General features: G+C 37.4%; 1 protein-coding gene across 3 annotated transcripts; it reads right to left on the bottom strand.

Annotated features, from left to right (window-relative positions):
• Positions 1-190: 190 nt before the first annotated feature.
• ATP6V0A2 (ATPase H+ transporting V0 subunit a2) lies at positions 191-18,330 on the bottom strand. Of its 3 annotated transcripts, none has more exons than XM_086761159.1 (20): positions 18,110-18,330; positions 16,700-16,778; positions 15,239-15,336; positions 14,376-14,513; positions 13,753-13,853; positions 12,915-13,041; positions 12,040-12,122; positions 11,607-11,700; positions 11,065-11,277; positions 10,310-10,460; positions 9,404-9,543; positions 8,276-8,433; positions 6,548-6,638; positions 6,137-6,255; positions 5,466-5,676; positions 4,822-4,941; positions 4,489-4,608; positions 3,133-3,250; positions 2,365-2,536; positions 191-1,460 (listed from the first exon to the last, which is right to left on the bottom strand). In XM_086761159.1, exons 1-20 carry the CDS (start codon positions 18,224-18,226, stop codon positions 1,358-1,360), a joined length of 2,553 nt encoding a protein of 850 aa, XP_086617285.1. In that variant the 5' UTR covers positions 18,227-18,330; the 3' UTR covers positions 191-1,357. The 3 variants fall into 3 exon arrangements, with proteins under 3 accessions (XP_086617285.1, XP_086617286.1, XP_086617288.1); XM_086761160.1 differs by lacking the exon at positions 18,110-18,330 and adding an exon at positions 17,514-17,674; XM_086761162.1 differs by lacking the exon at positions 18,110-18,330 and adding an exon at positions 17,519-17,536.
• Positions 18,331-18,606: the final 276 nt, after the last annotated feature.

Here is an 18,606-nt window from a genome sequence, read left to right as displayed (position 1 = left end):
CCTCGCGGGCCGCCTTTCGCCTCATCCCGACCACCCGCGGGCTCTGAAACAAGGGGAGCGCCTCAGGCAGAGGGGACACGGGGGACGGGGAAGGGCTTCCCGCCTGGAGAGCGCAGGAGGCCAGGCCCTCCCCCTGCTCCCGCATTGCCAGGTGCGGAGAAAGGCTACGTGCAAACACAGGGCCCCGCTCTGAACAGCGCAAACGAGGTTTTATTCTGAATTAGTTCGAAAGGAGTGCAAAATTTAGCTTATGCTGTTTTCATGGCACAGATGTTAAAACGTTACCATAATATCCCCATTTTTGCACTGATACAAAAAATAATACAAAATGATCTCTTTCCATCTCTTCAGTATAAACTTTGGTTCAACACCACCAGATAAGTAACACGATGTATGTCCTTACAGCCACACATAAACAAGGATTGAGGCCAATTAATCATTCCCCGTGCCAAAGTTACTCCTCGGAGTAGAAGCTGCATGGCACCACACTATAAAAATAGAACCTGGGATAAAAATTCCTCATAAGCAGTTCGATTCTTTCATTTGAGTCCTCACGCAGAGAACCCAGATAATGCATGACTTTTTCTGAGGCCTTGACTGATCAAGGTCACTGCAAGCAAGGTGCTGCACACACCATGCTTTGCAGAACAGCTCCTATGAGAAAGCTCCTCACTACAGGGAAGTAAGAGGAGTAATAGTTCCAGTCTCCACTTCTAATCTTGCCTTCTTCCATAACATTAAATATCACTGTGGTTTCTGAAAGACTCAAGTAATATCTCTGGGCAGAACTCAGAATAAACAGATTTTTCGGTGCAATTTTAAATATGGCCAAGAAAGAGCACGTTGCATTGCTATGTGTAAATTTACATTTCATAATCCTCCTGGAATAGATACTGGAAACAAACTGTTCTGTTGCACTGCTGAATTGTTCCCAAAGTGCATGAGAGGGTAGCTTCCTTAAGTACGTCATTAGTAATTTATGTTTAACATGATGAAAAAGTCTTTTAGGTAACTTAAAAGTAACCATTCAAGAAAATAAACAGCCTCAACAAAAGAAAAAAGCCTACACTGGTTTTAGAACAAGCAGTAACAACTTTTTTTTTTTTTTTTTAGGAATAAAATTAATTTACAACATTAGTTTATCAAGAAAAATGTACATTTTATATCTATATACTTTACAAGATGCTCCAGATCTGCTATGGATTTCTATGGGAGGTATATATTACAGAATTATTTGGCTGCATTATAAGGCAATCAGTGAAAAACACTTTGTCCTACAAGAAACCATTCGTAGGTGAGATCCAATCACATGATTATCTGCAGACAATTCCAAACATTTCTGCTGACAGCAACCAACCTATGCCGTATCATCTTTATTAAAATGTAAAGAAATGTGCTTAAAAGAGAAAGGCGTAAACTTGTATCCTCCACCGGTGTAGAATTTGTTCTGAAATTCCACCCTGAAACGAGACAAGAAAAACAGAATCTGTGTATTAATCCAAAATGACCGGCTGTCAAGGGACAGAACTGTGCAAGACAAGAGCTGAACAAAACCAATCCTCATCCTGTCACTATGCTTTCTGTGCAGCTATTTAACCTTCCCATCACAGACCTAGGCAAATTCCATGCTTCTCAAGAGACCCACCACACTTACATTGTGCTGTAACGGCTCATTCCTCACTTCTGTCTTACTAATTTGTTTTCAAGCTAGCTGGAGTTAATTGTTTTGGAAATATACGATACCATTCTCTGTAATGTACACAGCTCTGCCCCATGTTTATATACTATATCTCTGCCTTTTCTTACACTGTAAATTTCATTAGGTTTCAAACTACGTATTCTCTGAATCCACTCAAATGTGCAGAGCTCGTGATATTAAGACTAAGAAAGGATTAAAATACCTAAGGGTTGGCAGCCTCACTTTAGCAAAAGTTTTGCTCACTAATATAAATGTTCTATTGAACCAAATAAATAAATTAGATTGAAGCCATTTAGTGATATAACCAAACTGAAATTAATTATCCACATTACTAATATTCTATAGTAAAAAAAGCTGCAATACTATAAATGAAATGTACTCATAGTTTGCACCAAAATCAACTCTGAATGTGGTTGAGGTTAATATGCATCATAAGCCAATATAATATTTGAATTTACTGAAGATATTCCAGAGGAACAATCACATTCAACTAACAAGCCATTTATTTAATGTGATAAGATTAATCTAGTACAGTAGCATTAGGCTGTTGAATTTTACACTTTTCTTTTTAACAAGGCATCTAATATTTTGACACAGAAATTCCTCTTAAATAAATCAGTATATGCTGAAGTGGTATAAAGGAAAAATGAAGAGTTAGAACTTACCAGTGAAGTCGTATAGCATGGAGAAAAGCAGAAAGCCCTTCCATGACCAAAAGAATAAAAACTGTCAGCACAGCAAAAAAGGCTAGAACAGGGACTAGCAGTAAGACCCCATACGTTGTGTCCACACGAAGACCCACTCTCATCACCATTTGCCATAGAACTTCTGATAACTCTATTAAAAAGAAGTTTTCCTAATTAACATTTATATTGAATTGTTGATACATTCACCCAGTGAGCTATTCTGACCTGTATTCTAGTTTAAACAGTATTACAGGACTGGCTGAACACAGGAACATAAGCAAACCCACGCCCCAGCTAGCTGCCTCCCTCTCCCTCTCCCAAAACACTTAGAGGTACATCTCAGTTTCAAAATAAGATCTACTGATGGCAACATTTTACACCGTGACACTAAGACTTCAGCAAGTGCCTAAATACCTTCCAAACTGGTCAATCAATCGAAAATGGGAAATGCTACTGTGACTACCAGTACACTATTATGTGAGGTAACGCTGTGCTCAGATAATCAGCCTTTTTACAACACGGAGCAATCAATGAAGAAAATTGCTAGATTCCAAACAATAAGTAACATTTTTACTTTGCAGGCTTTCCACAGATCATGATTAGCTTGAACAGGAATTTTTTTTAAATTAAGAAAAAGATAATTTCATAGTAGAATCACTTCAACAGGCCAGCCACCCTCTAACTAGCATTAAAAATCAAGACAGATTAAAAGAAAAAAAAAATCAACCAACAAAAACCCCCACTTACGTGCATGAGCAAGACTTAATGCCCAGAGTCTCAGATAGGAGGCTGTATTAGAAATACATCCTAGACAGTATTCAATGGTATGAATTGCTTGATTCATAAAAACATCTGCAAAATTAAACTAAAACATAAAAATACATTTGTATCTACTTAAACAATATAGTACAGCATGAGAGAAAAACAAAAACATTCATCTGCAAATCTTAATATGCATGGAAGAAAAATGCCATTAGAAGGTAATACATTGATTTTGTATCAAGTAAAAAAAGATCTGCTATGTTTAATATTCTTATTACACAGACAACATTTAAAAACCCCACCCAGATGCTATAGTTTTCCAGTTAGTTTCCCCAGTTACTTTGCTGATAAATAGAAGTGAATGTAATTTACGCTTTCTGCAGGGAATATGATCCAATACTTGAAAACTCTACGTAATAAAACCAATCATGGTTCTAATTCCCATTCTGTTGATGTTATAAGTTCACAAGGTAAATATTTGCATCTTTAAAACCAGAATTAATTATTAGTAGTGCTAGCGATAGAAAAATAACTCTGTTAATACTGTAAATCCTAAACATATGTACTTGTTGCTAACAAAGAGTTCCAAGACTAATATTACTGCAAGTTTCAACGTTTACTTTGCATGGAACTGGGACACATTTTACTTGAGCAAACAATTCTTATATTTTCTATACAAAAGAAGCAAGAGTCTACTACCCCAGTCAGGCAAGTACAAGGAATAGTCTGCACACTGGGAAACTGAAGCATTTTTTTGTCTTTCAGTTCACATCAAATCAGTGGAATCAGTCAAGACCTTTAAAAATTGGGCCAAGCTAAGCAGCAGCAATAGCTGGAGACTAGGAATGACGCCCGTGTCCCCAACCCCCATTAGCAATAATCCTCATCACAAGATGTAATTTGCAGGCATAAAAAGACTTTTGTCTGGATGAAAAGCCAAGATTAATTAACAGGAAGCTGGGCAGTCATCCTCTTGCCTTAATTTTAAGAATCCATAAAACCATACAAAACCCAGTATTTTTATCCCACTCTTCAATTTAAGAAAACTACAGTCTTAGATGCAAATAAAACTTCCTGTTCTCCACTACACATAAGGCTGTAGTACTGTAGCACTATACTCTAGCAATCTGTACTCTAGCAATCTGAATACACCAAGAAATAATGATGAGATAGCAACAAAGAAAAATAAGTAAATTGCATTTAGGCATCAAGTTCTTTGTAAAGGCTCAGCTGATTTTCTTGAAAACTTCCAGGGAGTCAGTGTACAGGTTATCTTCTTAATTTTCCACTTGTAATTTGCTTTTAAGGACACACAAACTAGAGATTCAGTAAAAACCTCACCTCCTCTTCATCCCCCTCTCTGTGCCCATTGTCCAAATGACTGCTTCCTTCTTCCACATCATGAGATGTCAGCAGAGAAAGTTCTTCTTCACTTTCTTTTCGAATTAGCTTGTAGCCACTCTGCAAAATGGGAACGCATCATGTCTTTGTTAAAAGAACTTCCAGTATCATTTAAAAATGTATTTAAATTAGTTGCAGACAAAGGCAAAAAGCTAGAGGAACAAAGCACTACTGTTGTGTTACAGTCAAAAACTTTACAAGTTGAGTAGAAATATCTACACCAGCTGAATTTTTCTATACTGAAGAAACATGTAAGTGTCTCTCAATACTCACCCTGTACATTCTAATGCCTCGGCCTCCACTGTGCAACCAATATAAATAAAGTGGTTTACCAAAAAGCATGACAGGAACAGAAAGAAAAGCAATACTAAGTAAAAACCTCTGCAGAGCAACCTGTTTGGGGGGGAAAGAAACAAAATGAGATTAGATCACAAAATTAAAAGTAGGAAAATCCTTCCCATTTTCCTTTGAAGGCCTGTTTGAGCATAATAAAAGTACTACTGATTTCAGTGGGCATGTACTCCAAATCGAGTGTGTACAGAAGTATTTTACTTAATCAAGCTTTTAAATTGGGTTACAGACATACAGCATCTTCAGGACAGGGTTCTAGATTAAGGAACTAATTATATTCAATTTAGTAAGATTACTTACAGCGCTTACAAAAGCATGAAAGTTACAAGCATGAGTCCCTGTTCTCTAGCTTTAATTTTAACCTGGGAGATTTTGTTCTAGCAATAGGCATTTTCACAAGTCACTACATAAAATCTTCAAATCAATTAAAGAGTAAGTATGTTATTTAATCATAATATTTATTCAATTTCCCCTTAGTCTGATAAATTCCCCTTCCTATGGGAAGGTAAAGTGTTATCTGGATAGGCAACACAAAATCATCAGAAACTTCTAAGAACACTACTAACCTGTCCAGTGTAGAAGACATCTGCTTCACCACCAGGAAACAGGAACATATTAATAAATTCAATCAGAATACTAGGAGCAGACGTAGAGTCCTCTGCAGAGTACGCTAACCATTTAAAGAAGATCATAAACACAAGGTAGCCAAAGATGCACATCATGAATAAGAGTTCAGGAAGAAAAATCAAATAAATATTATACTTCTTCTTGAAATGTCTAAAAGAGAAAAATAGGAAAAAAAAAGTTTTACAAAGAAGGATCAAGATAAATACACGGCCCAAACATGTTTTCAATAAAACAGAACAGTACTCAGCACTTTTAAAGACCAAGACTGAAATTAGAATCCAGAACTAATTTGTTCATATTCAGTGACATTTTAATCAGATATTTCAGTGGAAATCAAGACCATAAAAGGTATGTATTTCTATTCAGCAACAAGTGAAACAAAACTTTGTATTAACCCATGTCTTCAGATTTTTTGGCATAATACTGATCCATCACCATGTATGTGACAGAAGACCTCTCTGTTACTGTCTTTTTTTTTTTTCAGAAGTTTTCACAGTTAATACTATTCTTTAAAAAAAAATGTTCCTGTTTCCTTTACCAGATTAACTACTATAATTCAAGACTTGGCAAAAATTATAATGTTAATATTATCTTAACCTCTTGTACTTACAAGTGGTTAAATACCCCCAATACAACTCCAAACGTCATGTGAGTTACTCCAAAAATCACAGACATTTTCATTTTGAAAGAATTTAAAAAACTGAGACGGTTGCTTGCCAAATTCCAGATCTGAAGAGAAGACAAAAATCAGCATTACAATCTACACGGAAGAAATAAAACAGTATCCTTTCCCTACTGGAGATGAGAATTCTATCTCAAACGGGAATCATAACCGAAATCTGAGTTTCACAAAAACAGTTAAATCTTTGACTCGTTAAAGGAAAAGTTCTTTCTGAATGGAGAATGCAAGTAGAAATTTATTTTTTTCCATAGTATATTTATCTTCCTAATACACACACCAAAATCTAATTTACAAATGACTGATCATCACAAACGGATAATTTAAAAGCATAACACTAACCGGGTCAATTCCAAAGGGATAAGCTCCATTGTACACACCAGTAACATTTGGATCCAGCGTTAAAAATTGATTAGACGTCAGATCCTCAGGACTGCAGAGAAAGAAAAAAAGCAATCAGATCTGACATTGTTTAAAGACAGTGACAACATATCCTTTCAGTTCTGCAGGACACTACTGCTTTCCTTTATAGGACTAGCTCACCTACTGACAGTCTTTAAAAAAAGAATAAAAGGATTTCTAAGCACAAAAGGCCTGGCTAATAAAAACAACAGCAAAACTTTAAAAGTTCTAGAAACTCACAATCTGGGCTAAATTCACACTAACTGTCTTTGAAAGGAAAGTTTCTGGATTTTATTCCTCATTCCCCTAGAATGGAAAGTTTCATTTAAAAAGCTCACAAATTTGCTTTTATATAAAATTCACTATCAAATACATAAATAATAATTTATATCTTTTTTCTGGTTTGCACTTGGATGAGTTTCCAGTCTAACTTCATACAATTTTTAATTAATACAGCACTCACTATGTGTTCACAGTTTAACTAAAGTCAGTGGGTTTGACTCTACTTTAAGCCACTTCTTGTTTTTGAGGCAAAATGAAATGCAAGCCGTGAACATTTCGATACAAAGGGCCTCAAAATGAGATTACCCCACTTTGTGAAAAAGTAGGTTTGACAATTCACATAGCCTACTTTTTTTTTTTTTTTTTTTACTATCACAAAAAGCTGTGCAAAGACTAATGACTGCTAGGTAATTAATGTATTTCATTAATTGTTAGTTTATTTACAGCAGATGCTAATACTGCTTGCCTCTTCATCCCAAAAGCGTGATCTAAGACAAATTTCTCCAAAACTAGCCCTGTGTTTTCTGTTCCTCTCAAAATCTGATATATATAGATTCAGAAATCTCTCCTGGGAAATACAGTAATTGAGACAGATGAAAACCATTAGCATAAAGACAAACCGTAACACAGGAGGCAGTGGGCTTTTTATGAATAAAAAGAATAAATGACAAAGTCCCAGTGCCTTCTGTAAGGATTTTACAATACTACTGAAGTCTCCAGCTATTCGTAAGAACACCTCTGTGAGATCATAAAAAAACCAAACCAAACCAAACCACAGCTAAGAAGGTTTAGAGACTGACTAAAGCCTAGAAATACCACCTCATAAAATTAGGTGCAAGTTCTTACTACCAATAAAAAGATATTATGCCAGCTGCAGTTTTTAATCGTTAAAAGTTATTAGCTAGCACACAGCATTAGGGTATTGCAACGTAATTTGTTCAAGGAGAAGACTGATTATCATCTATACCAAATGATAATATTGTAGAAAATGTTTCATGTGACTGAGGGCACGTAAATCCAGTAAAGCAGCACTGATAGATACAATATTAACCTGATAGATTGACTGAATAAAATATATTCAAATTCTAGTATTAGATTTGCAAGACATTGTGCTCTCTGTGGATTTCCCAATTCAACATAACAAGTAATTAATTTTTGTTTTGTTTTTAAATAACTATTACTGCCTTTTTTATTTTAAGCATAGATATATCACTAAGTCTTCGGCGCACTACCCTTTACTACCTTAACAACTAGATTTTGCTAGATTTCACTACATTTACTTACTACTCTCAATAAAGGATGGTTAAAATGGGTGAGCAAAAGGGTTAAACTGCTGCAGGAAGTACATTGTTTTAATGGCACAGCAGACAGAGGCATGCTACTCACCGCCAAACCTTCTGTTCAAACATTGCTGAAACATTCCATCCAGAACCAAATATATTTAATGACTTTGAAAAACAGTCATTATAGATCAATCCGGTGTATACAGAAAACAGACCCATTAATAAAATAACGTATCGGCCTTCAAATAACATTTTCATGATCTGTAAGTATTGGAAAAAAGAAAAATAGAGAACATCACCTGCTACGCGAACAATCATTATCTACACATTTCTAAGAGAAACACATTTTTGGCCATACAAAGACTTCTAAAAACTAAAAATTTTCATGAATAGTCATTAAGGAATATGAAGAAACCTACAGCTAACCAAGAGGTAACACAGAGAATTTTGCTTCAAGGATATAAATATGCAATTTACAAATGGCAGCCATCACGTGGGTGCAGTTCATCTCCCCATATTCACAGCTTTATGTTAAGTGATTTCTATGTAAAGGTTTATGCGCATTAAGAAATAAACAGAGCTAGCAGCAAGAAGTATATTCTGAAAGACAACTGTGGTTAAATTGAATGCAGAGATTTGAAGTCCCCATGCAAGCTCCCATGACACAAAGCGAGACTTTTCTCACTGGTACAACTACACTAACAAATAAGTCTTTTTAAACCACGTTTCTTTCCCAGGACTAGTTTTCAAGTTAATCAGTCATTTGCAGCCATTCTTAATTAAACATAATTCTAACGAGAGATGTACATGTTCCTGTATTCCAATCCCATGTCATTAAAAAATTAGTTAAAATTAATAAAGTTCAAACTACAACTCCTTTTCAGAAACAGTAAGAGATTATGGAATTTGAAAAATCATTTTCTCCTCACGTTAGTAATTGTAACCACATTCTGCAAAACACACACATCACTACATAGCCCTAACAGAAGGAAAGACAAGCTCAACAGTATCAACTGATTTTTGTCAGTCTTTCATTCCAACTTGATTCTTTCTACCCTTTCAAAAATGAGTGAATAGTCTCGAGCAATACGGCAACTTTAAAGACAGAAAATTTGGAAACAAAGAAAAAAAACCAGTCTAATACATGTGCAATAAATAGTACTTTTCAGAAACATAGTAAGTATTCAATTGCTTGCTGGACGGGGAGTAAATTATCTGTAATTCCTTTTACCTCATCTTGTGATCTTTGTAGTCTAGGGTGGTTTTCATACAGTATTGTCAGGAGTGCAAATATGAACATTAGTAGACCATGCCCAAAGTCTCCAAACATAACCGCAAACAAGAAGGGAAAAGTGATGATGGTATAGAGAGCTGAAATGACAACGTAACCGATTTCAGGCACACAGCACAACAGATGATGTTACTATCTGAATTACACTTAAGCAATTCAACCACTTTAACCTCTCAAACAATTTTCAGCTTTACGTTCGAAAGACATTTCACTCCTGCTAATAGACCTCTCCCTCACACTAAATTTAACTCAGTTTAAAGTGTGCTTATGTGTATCCCTTAGAAACAACAACTCCACAGTTGAGCATTAGCCAACAAATCTGAGGACGATAATATGAATCCAGGAAATAAAAAACAAAAACAGTTCTCCCTCCATGGCTACTCTGGCTCTGTACTACAATGTACATTCTCCTGTACAGCATAACATAGACAATGTAGCTGCAAAAATCCACAAGCACATTAAACTAACACGGCCATAAAACAAGCTGGATTTTTTTCAAGTGATGAGCTCCACGCTTCAGTAAGATCAATTGCCATTACCAAGGTGGTTTTTTTTCCCCTAAGTATCTTATCTTATTCAAGGCAAAGCATATGAAGAAATATTATGCAGCTGTTATCAGTATCTGTAATGCTAAAACGGCTCAGCAAAATCAAATCCCATCTTACTGCTTGGAGCACCATTTGTACTTCTGATGAGCTAGTGAAATTTTAAAACAGCTTTTAATAAGCAGTATGGTTGTCACCATTTTGCCTTTACTAGCATCCTATTCAGCAAGGTCTTTAAACACATAACAAAGCAAGCAGTAATGACAGCACAGCTCACAGTTCAGACTTCAGGAGAACCAACCTGGATTAACTTCCCCATAGTTTCCAACTCCATAAGCATCAACAATGTTTTGGAACCCTGAGGTGAATTTATTGGTACGTATCAAAGTTGGAGGAGGTTGTGTTGTTGGGATGGTATTAATGAATGAAGAAATTGTAGCTCCACTTTTCCTCTAATTGCAGGCAGAAAGGAGATACATTTATATAAAAATTCAGTTGATATTTAATGTAATCAAAGCGAAAACATTTTCTTTATCAGAAGTTTCACTGATTCTGAAACATCCCTAAATTAAGCCTCAAGTTTAACATTTATCTCTTTGTGCCCTCTTAAAAAAAAAAAAAAACAAAACACTAACCTGTTCATCTAAAAACACTAATTACGTACAGTGTTCTAATTCTTACTTTATATGAAATACCAAATGAGAATCATCAGTCAATATTATAAAACAAAGATTTGTACTAAAAATTCCATCTTGTAAAATAAAAAGATGGAGCTGCAGTCAACACAACTAAAGGGAATTAGCACCTTCTACTTGACTGCAAATAGCACTGGGAACCCAGACTTGTGTCCAACACAAGTTCTTATTCAAGAAAAAAAGAAAAATAAAAAACCCAACATAACACTAAATAAAGGCTCTGCTAATAAAGAAATTGTTTCATATGAGTTCCTAGAGACCTAGACCTGTCTATGCCTACTTTTAGCCTATTTTTAGTAATTATTTTCTTTCAAAGAAAAAGACAAGAGTTTTAATGTCCTTGAGCATTCAGCTGACTTACTGAACCTTCCTCCAAGGCATGGCGCAAATTCTGCAGATCAGCCACCGGACACCAAACCTCAGCAATTAAACATTTATTTGTGACATCAAAACTACACAGATTGAGTACATGATAAATTGCTTTCATCTTCTTCACTTGGATAACCCATGTGTAGATGGACTCAGATGCTTTGCACAAGACTTGGCGTAAGTAATCTTCCGTTTTATGTAGCACCTTTGTCCAAGAAAAAAAAAAAAAAAAAATCATTGAAAATGTAACAGTGGTTATGTTATCCACAGGAAGAGCACCCAGTATTTGTCCAATGCTGGATCACGCTTGCAGGAGGCCACAGCAACCAGTGCTTAAAAGAGGAATCAGTGCCAAGTGCCCTGAAGTTTAATAGATTCATGCAACACAAGACCAAGGGACATGACATACAGTCATGTTCAGATCCAAAGCTGTATGTATTTTATAAACATATTCAGGTATTTAATGCTGTGAATCAACAAATTATTTCCTAAGTTGCAATAACTACAGCAAAGGGAATTCTGTTCTTTACTCACAGTATGAAGATCCTGAATACGAACATTTAGTCCTTCAACAACCGACCTGCGCTCCTCTGTGGTGTTTGGATAGGGATACACATGACAATGATAGCTACAGAAAAACACAAGTTTGTGTTAAATAACCAAACTAAAACAAAACAGATCACCCAGCCCCATTCCCTAGTCAAATCTGCAACACACCATTTAATAACCACGGAACAGATTCAGCCGAGAGAGTTGGTATTTTGCCTGTACTTAATGAGGACTGCAGTAAAATGACTCATACATTTATTTGTATACTGCATAATTATAAAGCTCGATGCAAAGGGGGGCAAGGAACAAATTTAACTTGCCTAAAAATCAACACTTAGAAGGAAGGGGAGAAGTGGGAAAACTAACAAGAAAATAGCCCAGGTATAAAGAAATGATATACACTAGTTTTACTTCTTACCAATCACAGATCTTCTTTACTTTCTGGCCAATTTGTTCACCCCAATAGGACACTAAAAAAACAAACCATTTTGTGGTTTCACCCTAAAAAAGCAAAAAAAAAGTTAAGCTAATTAATTTTGGTTTTAACCAACAACTCCACTGTGATATAATTATAGAATAAAATGACTAATTTGGATAATTCGGAAAAGTTCTGTTAATAGCATTAACCTTCCACCATTTTTGTGAAGATCAAAAAATAAAATTCAAGTGTGCCAATATCTCTCTTTTTTGGTACATTAGAGAAAAACTTTAAAAGTTTTCAAGGAAAATAAGATAGATATTATATTTTACCATATCAGAATTATTAGTAACAAAAAGTCTTAAAAAATTAAGATGTTATAAATTTCAAGTAAAATTTTAAAGTGACAGATTAGGCAGCCGTAACTGCTGATTTACAAAAAGAGAATTTTATAAGTTCAGAGAAAAAAAAACTTCATAGAAGACCAACTCCAGATTTTTTCTCCTTAACTTCTGAATGAACAAATAAAATTACTATTACAAGGTAATGCCTTGTACAGACTTAGTTAATAAATATCCAAGCAGTCATTTATGCCACGTGTTTTGATCAAGGTAGACAATCAAAGTCACTACTACTCCACAATAAAGTTCTGCACTCAAGCTGAACCACGATAAATTAATTGCCACTCCACAGTTACGGTGGCATCACAACCTCTAATTTTAAAGTCTTAAAAGTTCTAACACTTTAAGATATTTTTGTCTTCAAGAGCACTGGGAAATCATGTACATTCACTGCAGGCAGACCTGAGCAGCAATTCTTCCAATGAATAAGAAGTACAAATAAAAAAAAACCTGATAGTTACAATGTTTACTCACTGTATCTGGATCTTCCAGACACTCATCCAGCTCTGCATATGTAAGAATAGTATAGCCTTTGCAGACTCTCCATAGCATTTTTTCAAATGCTTCAACTTTTGCTATGTGAACTAACCCAGATACAAATCTATGGAAAAAGAAAAAATTGAAAAATAAGCTAAAATCCACAAGAAAAAAAACCAAACTCATGAGTACATCAACACTCAGGGTCACATAGTCACAACAATTCAACATTTGCCATCTCTAGAGAAGGAAGCATCACCTTAAACAGGAAGTAACCAGTGTATGAAACAGAATCAATTTCTATTTAGAAAACAGACTGTAGCTCTGAGCGTACAACTAGAATTATATCTGACATATTTTCTTTCTGTCATAGTAAGGTTCTTAACTTTTCCTTGGTAAGTTACCCTCTCGTAATGCCACTGTAAGGAGTAGTATCCATATATCGTTTTAAAGCAATAGGCAGTATCATTAATAATGTTACAACTGACACTGCCAGGTGACTAAAACACTTGTCTGTTTATCCTAGAAAAAACAGAGTTTGAACAGTAGAAGAAAGTACTAATTTAGAGCACTTAGAGATTTTCCTTAACACACATACTTGGTTTGATGGAAGCTTTGTGACAGTTTTTTTGGCACTGTCCTAGTTATCTCTTCAAATAATCCAGTTTTGTTACAAAGGCACATTTGGGCCAGACTCCTACCCTGTCTAAAACTATTTGGCTCACACTACATTTCACCTTTTAAGAAAACAGCCCATTATTTACAGCAGCTCATCAAGCAGTTTTGAAACAGCACACACTGACAACCGGCCATACACACACTGAACCATACCTACCCCAGCTTGGCACCCAGTCTGTGCATGCAGTTGTAATCCACTAATGGCTCATTTTCCACAGATGGAAATTCTTCATAATTTGCATGTAAATGGGATTCATACTAGCAAATAAAAGAAAGATCATTCATAGCTTTCAGAAAAAAAAAATCATTAATTTATTATTCTAAAGAAAAAAGCTAATTAAGTAAATCATTTCAATAAAAATATAAACCCCTTTTCTGTATTCAATTCAGACAAGAGAAAGATCTTGGGTTCTCAAGTGCACTGCTCTTAGCAATTCTAGTCAGTTTTGCAAATGTCACATGGTAAATTTCGTAGCACAATTAATGCATCAAAATAACACAAATACACCTGCATTTTCAACTGGCATCAGAAGGAACATGCAAAGAGCTCAACAGAGAAATCACAAAGCTCCTCTAAGTTCAGGGCTGCTGTGTATGTGAACACAGCCTAGCGTAAGAGGTTGCCAGCCAGGTTCTCTAGGTGCTGAGCACAAGTAATAACGAACAACGTACAGTGCTGCAAAGCCTGACACTAAGTCGTGCACTTAACTAGAACTACTAACAGTACGCAACAAAAATGCCGCTTGACCCATACTCCTCATCAAACAACATCAGGAGTACCTCAGCTGTTCTCCTGACAAATCTTTGCGTGACTTCTAACATGCATGTGTATTCTGTCAGTTCAAGCAGGTTTTTCCTCAGCTTTTCTTTGTTTTTAGTTATTTCCCTCAATTCTGTCTCCAGCTTCTGCAACTGCTCCTAAGACATGGAGAAAAAAATGACATAGAATCAGTTATACTGTTTAGGAAATCAGGGAAGGATGAATTTTAAGCACATGTTAATTTGCTGCGATGATGGGAGTTTCCCAATTTCTTAATTAACTTAAGCTCCATAGGTTTTACTTCTCAGCAAAGATTGTTTTGTAGCGAGTACACTTGATGCTCCACTGGCATCTGTTAAGTCTGCTGTTCTGACTCTAATTTGTGTTCGAGCTAAGGAATGCAGACTTGGAATTAGAACTTCAGATTGTACAGGGTGCAAGGCACTTATCTATTCTATTAATAGAACTGCAGCAAAACAGAATGTCATTAAAAATTGTATCTGCATTTTACAAGCTTCTACTTCTAATGTAATACCAGAAAAAGCATTCGGATAAAATAGCACCATGTCTTGCAATGCAACCAGCACTGGAACCCTGCAGAGCCTCAAGCATATAAAACTCCCACACACTCTGAAAATTTTGGATGCATGAAAAGAGCCGTAAGTCCCAAAGCAGTAAGTGAGGCTGAAGGACTACGTCTACAGATAACAATTGGCCTGGAACTGTCATATGCCAATCCATCAAAATAAAACAGATGACTGCAAATCCTGTGAGTTAGCTTTGACCCTTAAGTCATAGGTGATAAAATTGCAAGTTATTAAATTTGAACTAAAGTTTCAAGATCCAGAGCTACGCTTTTGATATCTGTTATGTGGAAAGTTACCTGGATTTCTAAAATGTGTTTCAGCAAGGGGGCAGGAGGAGCAACATCTCCTTCAGGGAGTGGAATATCTGCCTTTTTAATTTCTTGTACTAAATACCCTGCAGCGAGAAGAAAAACAGAATCAGAAAGGAAATGGTATTTCCTTATACTTCCTAGAACGCTTCACAGTTATTGATGGTGCTGATCACACTGCAGAATCGGGCCCTAATTATTTCATTCATTTGTTTTAGCAACAGCACACACACTAAAGTCTTCAAAAAAGAAGGGCATATGGAGTGCTAGGAATAAATACACAGAACTCTTGGAAGTTTGCAGAAGTAAGCTATCTCAAAGTCCTCTGACTGAAATTTTCCAACCACAAGTACTTTTAAAGAAGCTTTTAACATTTCATAGTATCTCTTTGCTGCTGCAGGATACCACTTTCTGCTCATAGTGCCATCTGCCAAAAGTTGACGTTCTGCTCATTGACCCATGTTTGCAATAAAAATGGTTCAAACAAGGCAGCTTAAGCAACCTTTACAACAAATGCAGCTCACACTGGGCAGGGAGACTGCCAAAATAGCTACTGGCATGGTCTGGCATGACCAGCACATGCCTCTGATGAGAGATTCCAATAAAAGAATCCTTCATCAGTAACTTTTCCTCGGGATATATTGAAGAAATCTGCTTCTTGGTTGTAATGCTCTGCATACCCTTCCCTATTCATTACCTACCGTGTGAACACAATTATGAATAACATGAGGTATTTTTGAGGGTGTTTGGGAGTTCAACAGTACTGAGCTACATAACATGAAAAATAGGATTTATCTTATAGTCAAGGAAATATCCAGAGGAAAACTTCGATTTTGCTACCAGAGTTTTAAGCAGTCAATACTGAAACTGTCTCAACTACTTATCAGCAACACAATAGCAACTCTTCTTCATCTCTGAGCTTAAAAGAAACTCAACCTACATTTAGCACATACACGTTGTAGTGTTAGTAAATTTTACAGCACACAAAACCGAGAAACAAGAGGTCAGTGCTAAAACACTGAAACAGGCTGCCCAGAGAAGTTGTGGAGTCTCCATATTCAAAATCCCACTGGACACACCAGCTCTAGCTGTCCCTGCTTGAGCTGGAGGTTGACCATGTGATCTCAGTAAGTCCTTTCCAACCTAAATGATTCTGTGATATGCTCAAAACTGATACAGCATATCAACACAAACGTTCTGACCCAATTCAGTGCTACAGTCAAGTCATCTCCGGCTCCAAAAATCTACACAAAGACTCTACATGAGTATATGTACGTGTATTTTTTCATACATATTAAAGTTTTGTGAGATTCTACAGCATTCAGATCACAGAAGACTGGGAAGATTAAAAAACCCTGTAGCTGAAACCTTCACCGTAGTTCCACTCTAGCAATGGAAGCTTTAATAATGCCACAGATGAGAAAGGGCAGACATGAAAACAAAGCTCACCAAGTATTCTTTCCATTTCTTCACACTTCTTTACTTCATTCACAAATTTTCTCTGAAAAACACTTACATTTGGGTTGAGCTGAAGGGAAAGGACAAAATGCTTATTAGGGCTTTAAAACAGCAGCCACCTCTAAAAAAAACACAGCTGTTTCTGTAAATTCATGGAGACAATTTTGCATGTATTCCATGAGCTCTCTTCCTACAAAGTGCTGTTCAGCTAGGAAGGTATACAAACCTAAAAAGATTAAGGTCTTGAAATAGCAAGGTTTTATTTATCACTGTCTTTTGCTAGTTTTCCTCAAATAACAAAATAACTAGATCTATTAGAGAAACCATTCCTGAACTTAATCTACAGTTTTAAAATACTGCTAAACAACTTCAAATTAACAAACAAACCTTTCCACAAGCAAATTTTTGTGATGGATTTCCACAGAATCTATTTGACATGTTAAGTTTAAAAAAAATACTTTTATGTACATCTCTATATTATGAGTGTGCAATGTCTCTGACTACATATTCAGCTTTAAAATCAGAACCACTAATGCATTATTTCTGGAATAAATGGTGTGTCAGATACCTGGAATGGCATCAGCATGTTAAATGAAGACCTATGCAATGATTCTTAAAGATTTGTCTCCTCCTACTTGCCATATTTACTAACTAGCTGTTAATTTAAATTCTCCCAGCTTTCCTTGCAAAGATTTTGCAACCTACGTTTCTGAAAAAATACTTGGAAGAAATTCCAAAGTCTCAGTCAGCAAGTAAAGATCATGTAGTTACAACGAGACAATGCAGAAACAAGGTTAATTATTACCCGACCCAATTTTATATTAGTCAGGCATGTATAGTTTCCTCCAAGGTGAATTGCTCCTCCAGGAACAGACATGTTTTATGAGCCACCAGTCTGTGATGCTGAAGAATTAAGTCTACAAACAGCTAAGATGTTTCTGTTGATTTGCTAAAGGGGTGGGCATATCCGTCCACTGTGCACATACACTCAGACTAAAGTCAGTGTGGTTTCAGGGAGGTAACGGGCTCTCCCATGGGATCCTACTGCAAAAAAAACCCCAAGTTTAAGCTACTTCAGTGAGAGAGGTTGGATATTCAGTCATCCCAAAACATCCCTCCACAGAGTGTCGGGGAGGCTGGGGCTCCACACTGACTGTCCATCGCCCAAGCTCGCTTTCAGGCAAATGCGATGTAACTGTTAACCGCACACCTGCAAGTCAAGAGTCGGGGAAAGAAGGAAGGGAAGCGGTCGTAGAGTCCTTTACGTCGCATAATCAGAATGAAATCTACACCTTCCCCACGGTAATTACCCTTCCCAGCTCGGCCTTCCCCGCGTCGCCCACCCGCCGGGGTCCCTTTACCTCCCCCATCCTCCCAGAAAGCCCCGCCGCCGCTACTCACGTCTCGGAACTCGGCCAGGCCACGCTCGCCCACCTCGCTGAGGCACTCGTAGGCCGAGCCGCTCTGGAGGAAGAGCTGCGCCAGGCACATCGGCTCGCCGCGGAACAGCGAGCCCATGGCGGCCCGAGGGGCGCGGAGAGAGCTCAGCGAGGCGGCGCGGCGCGGTGTGCGGCGGCGGAAGCCCGCGGTTCGGCCGCCATGGCGGAGCGCCCCAGCCCGCCGCCGGCAGCGCGGCCAGCTGCTTCCGGGGGGCGGGGCCGGCGCGGCGGCCAACCGGCGGCGCACGCGGGGCGGGGCGGGCCGAACGGGGGCGGGAGCGCTGCCCTCGGCGCAGCCGCCGCAGCGGAGCGGGCCCGGCTGAGGGAGGCCGGTGGCGGTGGGAGCCCCGGCGGGGCGCTGGTGCCCGAGCTCCGCCGCTGGAAGTCAGCTCTGCAGCTTTGCTGCTCCAAAGGCAGCGCTTAAAAATAGTTCTGTTATTAAAAAAAAAAGTAACACTA

Source organism: Chlamydotis macqueenii, chromosome 17 (genome assembly GCF_036417535.1).
Source record: "Chlamydotis macqueenii isolate bChlMac1 chromosome 17, bChlMac1.mat, whole genome shotgun sequence".
NCBI classification, from domain to species: domain Eukaryota; kingdom Metazoa; phylum Chordata; class Aves; order Otidiformes; family Otididae; genus Chlamydotis; species Chlamydotis macqueenii.
Note: the sequence above shows the minus strand (reverse complement) of the source record. Positions and strands in the feature narration are given on the sequence as shown.

Coding starts and splice junctions, on each gene's coding strand:
- ATP6V0A2 (XM_086761159.1), bottom strand. CDS start 18,226: ATGGGCTCGCTGTTCCGCGGCGAGCCGATGTGCCTGGCGCAGCTCTTC. Junction 11,701..12,039: donor GTAAAGAAGATCTGTGATTG/GTAAGAAGTAAA, acceptor GTTTTTCTGTAG/CTATCATTGTCATGTGTATC. Junction 4,942..5,465: donor ATGTCTTCTACACTGGACAG/GTTAGTAGTGTT, acceptor CCCCCCAAACAG/GTTGCTCTGCAGAGGTTTTT.